The sequence below is a fragment of the Pseudoliparis swirei genome, chromosome 4 (genome assembly GCF_029220125.1).
Source record: "Pseudoliparis swirei isolate HS2019 ecotype Mariana Trench chromosome 4, NWPU_hadal_v1, whole genome shotgun sequence".
NCBI lineage: Eukaryota > Metazoa > Chordata > Actinopteri > Perciformes > Liparidae > Pseudoliparis > Pseudoliparis swirei.
The window spans coordinates 23,501-29,224 of record NC_079391.1 but is presented as its reverse complement, the minus strand read 5'-3'; the positions used below and the strand labels follow the sequence as shown (position 1 = coordinate 29,224).

General features: G+C 48.7%; 1 protein-coding gene across 1 annotated transcript; it reads right to left on the bottom strand.

The window, feature by feature from the left end:
* Positions 1-304: 304 nt before the first annotated feature.
* Positions 305-5,006, bottom strand: slc39a1 (solute carrier family 39 member 1). The gene is made up of 4 exons (XM_056412550.1): positions 4,762-5,006; positions 2,693-2,823; positions 2,035-2,316; positions 305-1,346 (listed from the first exon to the last, which is right to left on the bottom strand). The coding sequence occupies exons 1-4, from the start codon at positions 4,874-4,876 to the stop codon at positions 993-995; spliced, it is 882 nt and encodes a 293-aa protein (XP_056268525.1). The 5' UTR covers positions 4,877-5,006; the 3' UTR covers positions 305-992.
* Positions 5,007-5,724: the final 718 nt, after the last annotated feature.

Genomic DNA, 5,724 nt, shown 5'->3' with positions numbered 1-5,724 from the left:
TAAAAACAATATAAGCAACTTTTGCACTCCGAAACCAAACTCCTCCTCCATCTTTCCTCTGACCGGTTGTTTCTTGAGGGATAACCAAGTCATAAAGCACAACACAATAAATGTAGGTCTACTTGACAGTTTGTGGTATTTCAATAGTCGTGACCAGATGACTTCTAATTCTTTTGCCAACCCAACCACCCTCCTATTGGTTCCCACAGTGACATCACATGACTAAAGACTTTACTGCTCATGGCCACACTGATGGAGTCCTGCTGGTTTTATGTCTAGACAAACACAATAAATCACGAGGAAGCAAGACTCATTCTTTATCTTCTCTTCTTTTTGTGCTGATCATTAAATCTTCTTTAATCGTCCAGTGGAAATAGAGAACTGAAAGCGTTACATTCGAAACATGTTAACAAAGCATTTGGTTTGGATTCAGACAAACGAAAACTAAATGGACTAAACTGGGAACAGGTCGACCTAATGTAAACATCAGCTTGTGTAAATGGTGGAGGGTTAAAAGGAAATTACATTTTTGCCTCGCTCCTTGGTGGAAATAAGGAGAGACATTGCAAACAGTATAAAAATATATAAAACAATGCAAATAAACATGCGTCAGAGGAAACACCATAAAGGGCCCAACCCACCTCTTGGGAAGAGAGCAGCTTCCAGGTGGAATAGGTCAACATTAGTTTCTGGTGGAGCAGAGTTATGTACAGAAGGCCCCTCTGAATACTCCTCAATGGGGTCAAAGGTTATGGGCTCTTCCTGAGCGAGGGGACTTGTTGCAGTCAGCGGTTCCTCAGAACACCTCTTGTAAAGAACCCATAGAAACAGAAATCTTTCAGAGTCCTCCTTCACGAAGTTTAAATATATTAAAAGCGATACCAGAGTAACGCGTGTTGTCCCGCTCCCTTGGACATTAGAGGTCCAGCGTCTTCCTCTGCAGGGCAGAAGGCCTTCCAGGTGAGTCGTGTCTCTGCAGTGTCACGGCGCTCTCAGCCCAGGAAGGTGAGCGCCGCCATGGTGCTGAAGCCCAGCACGATGAAGAGCACCTTGAGGAGCTGCTTCCCGGGAGAGTTGAGCTCGTGCGGGAGGATCTCCAGGAAGGTGATGTAGATGAAGGTCCCCGCGGCGAGCCCCTCCAGGACGGCCTGGATCAGCGCCCCGGCCGCCAGCCGAGCCTCCATCACGCTGATGCCGATGGCGATGCCGACGGGCGTCATCAGGGCGAACACGCCGATGTAAGCCGCCACCCACAGCGGGCGCACGGCGCTCTGGACCAGCTTCACCGACAGGCTGAACACGATGATGCTCTTGTGGACGAGGATCGCGATGCAGATCTCCAACACCTGGAGGAAAAGCCACATCCTCTAAAGCTTCCGTAGCAGCAGATAAACGACCAGACGCTGCTGTAACCATGGTAACCATGCGTTTGATAAGTCACTTGGAGATGACCGCAAGCCGAGGACTCTTCTACACATTCAACCACTGCACGTGTCAAATTACTTCAGAAGCAGACTCACTTTTTTTATAAAGTCACTAACTGTCGAAAGTACAGATGGTTTTATTTTTAGTCAAGAAAATGTTTAAGTGAGTAAAACAAGAAGAAGAAAACACAAACGTCTTGTGACTCGTGACCGGATTCCTTTGGTCCCGACGCTAGAAAGTGAAGCTGACACGGGAAGGCCAACTTTATTTATTCTGGCTTGATTACAAGTCATAAACTCGAGGTTTCACTTTAAATAAAAAGTGGGTAAATATAAGAATAAGAAAGAAATGACCTATGCTGCCTTTTCTCTGGGACTCTGAGCAGAGTCAAGGCCTTGTTGCTGCAGCAGAGTCAAGGCCTCGTGGCTGCGCAGCAGATGTCCCTTTACATTATGCCACTGATCCAAGTGAAGCATTAAACTACATGCTGGTGAACATGAGTTAACCATGAGGTTCTACAAGTGTTTCAAGAAGAAGCTCCATCACGGCGAGTCACACGGAAACATGTCCGCCTCCAGGAGTCTCGACATCAGGCGCGTGTCTCGGTACCTTCGAGTCGGTGCTCTGCAGGCCGATAGCGAGGCCCTCAAAGATGGAGTGGAGCGAGAGGGAGAGGAAGAGCATGAAGGCGCGGAAGGGGGAGTGAGCCTGGAAGTCCACGTGGACGTGGTGGCCCTCGGGGGCAGGGCTCGCTCCGCGGCCCGGGAGCAGCGGCGCCCTCTCCTCCTCCGGAGGCCCGTGCGTCTCCCGACAGCTCAGGACAAGCCTCTCCAGGATGAGGACCATGAAGAAGCCGGCGGCCATGATGAACTCTGGAAGAGGGAAGCTGGTCTGTCGAGACCCACAGAGGTTAATCCGGTCAGTTGATCACGTCAACTAGAACAGCTGATTGTGACCTAATCTCTACACTGTGTGCTCATCAAGCCATTGATACGAATCATTAACTCTCATCATTGATCAGGTTCAAAACCCAGATTCTCAAATGTCAGGATCGGCTGCTTTAGTTCCGTTTGCCGTCATAGAAGTGGACCGACTAAATAAATCATTTGAAGGAGCAACTCCCACTCGGAGAAATGGAGATTTTTTGTTACAATTTTCTAAAATGTATTGTAGTAAAACATAAGCAGGTTCATCGCGACTGGGACACGTTTACAATCTAAAGGTTATCCGTGTGCATGTTTACACGTGACGAGTTACTCAGACGTACCGTCACCGACCGAGCGGCCAGCTCCGCCTTCATGTCGGACAGATAATCTGGAATGATGTCGAGGAGACACGCCGCCAGGAACACGCCGCCGGCGAAGCAGCTGATGAGGCTCAGGACGGCCCGGTGGAGCTCTGCAAAGAGAAGCCAGTCAACACTCAGGTTCCTCATCGCGGACCAAAGGCTAGAGTAGAGTCAACTAGAGTAGAGTCAACTAGAGTAGAGTCAACTAGAGTAGAGTCACCTAGAGTAGAGTCACCTAGAGTAGAGTCACCTAGAGTAGAGTCACCTAGAGTAGAGTCACCTAGAGTAGAGTCAACTAGAGTAGAGTCAACTAGAGTAGTCACGTAGAGTAGAGTCACGTAGAGTAGAGTCACCTAGAGTAGAGTCAACTAGAGTAGTCACCTAGAGTAGAGTCACCTAGAGTAGTCACCTAGAGTAGAGTCACCTAGAGTAGAGTCACCTAGAGTAGAGTCACCTAGAGTAGAGTCACCTAGAGTAGAGTCACCTAGAGTAGAGTCACCTAGAGTAGAGTCAACTAGAGTAGAGTCAACTAGAGTAGAGTCACCTAGAGTAGTCACCTAGAGTAGAGTCACCTAGAGTAGAGTCAACTAGAGTAGAGTCAACTAGAGTAGAGTCAACTAGAGTAGAGTCAACTAGAGTAGTCACGTAGAGTAGAGTCACCTAGAGTAGTCACCTAGAGTAGTCACCTAGAGTAGAGTCACCTAGAGTAGAGTCAAGTGCTCCTCTGTTGGTCAAAAGAACATCGTCAGTGACTCTGAGAGAAGGAACTGGTTCATTAAATGTCGGCAGCACTAGAAACGACTTCAGGGTCAGGGTTCTCCTTCCAGAGTTACAACGATGATTACGTGACGCCGGGGTCACATGTTTCAGGCCTTCACGTGACGCTGGGGTCACGTGAAGGCCTGAAACATGTGACAGAAATGAAACTTTCACTTCAAAGTCACAGTTCCTCCCCACTGAGCCTCGTGAGTCATGTGACTAGAGGACGAGTCATGAAGCCGCCACATTGAGCGCCACGGAGCAACGAGGGTCCAGGACCAGGACCCGGGGACCAGGACCCCTTTAACCATGTGACCACTGTGGCATCATCACTGGGTCGATGGCTTCTGGGTCAGAGGTCATCAGATCAATAGAGGTTCATTCACACCACATGTGATCCACCAAGACCTCCTCTAGACCCCCAAGACCTCCTCTAGAACCCATGCCCTCCTCTAGACCCCATGCCCTCCTCTAGACCCCATGCCCTCCTCTAGACCCCATGCCCTCCTCTAGACCCCATGCCCTCCTCTAGACCCCCAAGACCTCCTCTAGACCCCCAAGACCTCCTCTAGACCCAATGCCCTCCTCTAGACCCAATGCCCTCCTCTAGACCCAATGCCCTCCTCTAGAACCAATGCCCTCCTCTAGAACCAATGCCCTCCTCTAGAACCAATGCCCTCCTCTAGAACCAATGCCCTCCTCTAGAACCAATGCCCTCCTCTAGACCCCAAGACCTCCTCTAGACCCCAAGACCTCCTCTAGACCCCAAGACCTCCTCTAGACCCCAAGACCTCCTCTAGACCCAATGCCCTCCTCTAGAACCAATGCCCTCCTCTAGAACCAATGCCCTCCTCTAGACCCAATGCCCTCCTCTAGACCCAATGCCCTCCTCTAGACCCAATGCCCTCCTCTAGACCCAATGCCCTCCTCTAGACCCAATGCCCTCCTCTAGACCCCAAGACCTCCTCTAGACCCCAAGACCTCCTCTAGACCCCAAGACCTCCTCTAGACCCCATGCCCTCCTCTAGACCCCATGCCCTCCTCTAGACCCCATGCCCTCCTCTAGACCCCAAGACCTCCTCTAGACCCCATGCCCTCCTCTAGACCCCATGCCCTCCTCTAGACCCCATGCCCTCCTCTAGACCCCATGCCCTCCTCTAGACCCCATGCCCTCCTCTAGACCCCATGCCCTCCTCTAGACCCTAACCCTCCTCTAGACTCGGCTCAACCTTCTTCTTTTAACATGGCGTCAACAGCGAAGAAGAGAGTCGGTAGTTTTTTGGACTTACCGGTTCCGTTTGTGTCTCGGAACCATTTCACTCGCGCAGGGATGAATCCGAAGAAAAGAGTTAGGAGCAGTAAAGCGACCAGAGCTCCGATCTTCACCTGCAGCAGGTAGTCCATGTTGAGCCCAGGACGCGGTCTCCACCGGACGGGACTACCGGGGCGCGTGAGGGTCCGGAGCTCGGGAGCGTGAGGGTCCGGAGCTCGGGAGCGTGAGGGTCCGGAGCTCGTCACCGGAAGATAAGACCGACTCACCGAGCAGCAGCTGTTTTTATTGGGTCTCGTGGCTACGGTGGCCGAGAAAGGTAAAAGAGTTAAATCGCGAAAAAATCAAATAAACAGGGAACCCCCGAGGTGAATCTTTTCCTCTCGCCTACTTATAAAGACAAACATTGTTTTGTAAAGTGAAGTATTTTTTAGTACTGAGTGACTTTAAAGACTATTCTACACACGTATTATTGATTTTTAGGCAGGTCTTTAATACTAATATGTGGCAGAAAAAGTAGTAAAATGATGTTCTTATATACAACTAATACTATTACTTATTAATAATATAGGCCTACACGTAACAGTCCTGCAAAAGACGTCTGACTAAAGTAAAAGTATGATCAGAAACATGTCCTTAAAATATCCAAAGTAAAAGTCCTTGTTACGTCAGTAGAATGTTCTCTCATTGATATCGTATTATATACAGGATAAGATTAACAATACACTGTTTTAAATATGTAAACACAATAAGTATATAAGGGGTCACAAGTCTATATTGTTACAACCAGTAACTTCGTTATTGTATTAATTCATTTTTACAATTTTTCCAGTAAAAGGCCAATTGTTGACTTCAATTTGTAATGACTATGTGTTTCATGTATATCTGTGTGCTAACAGAAGAAACACAGGTAAATGTTTGTTATCCTTTAATAGCGTAGCTTTTTAATAACCCCTTTAGTTTACATGTTGTTCATATTATA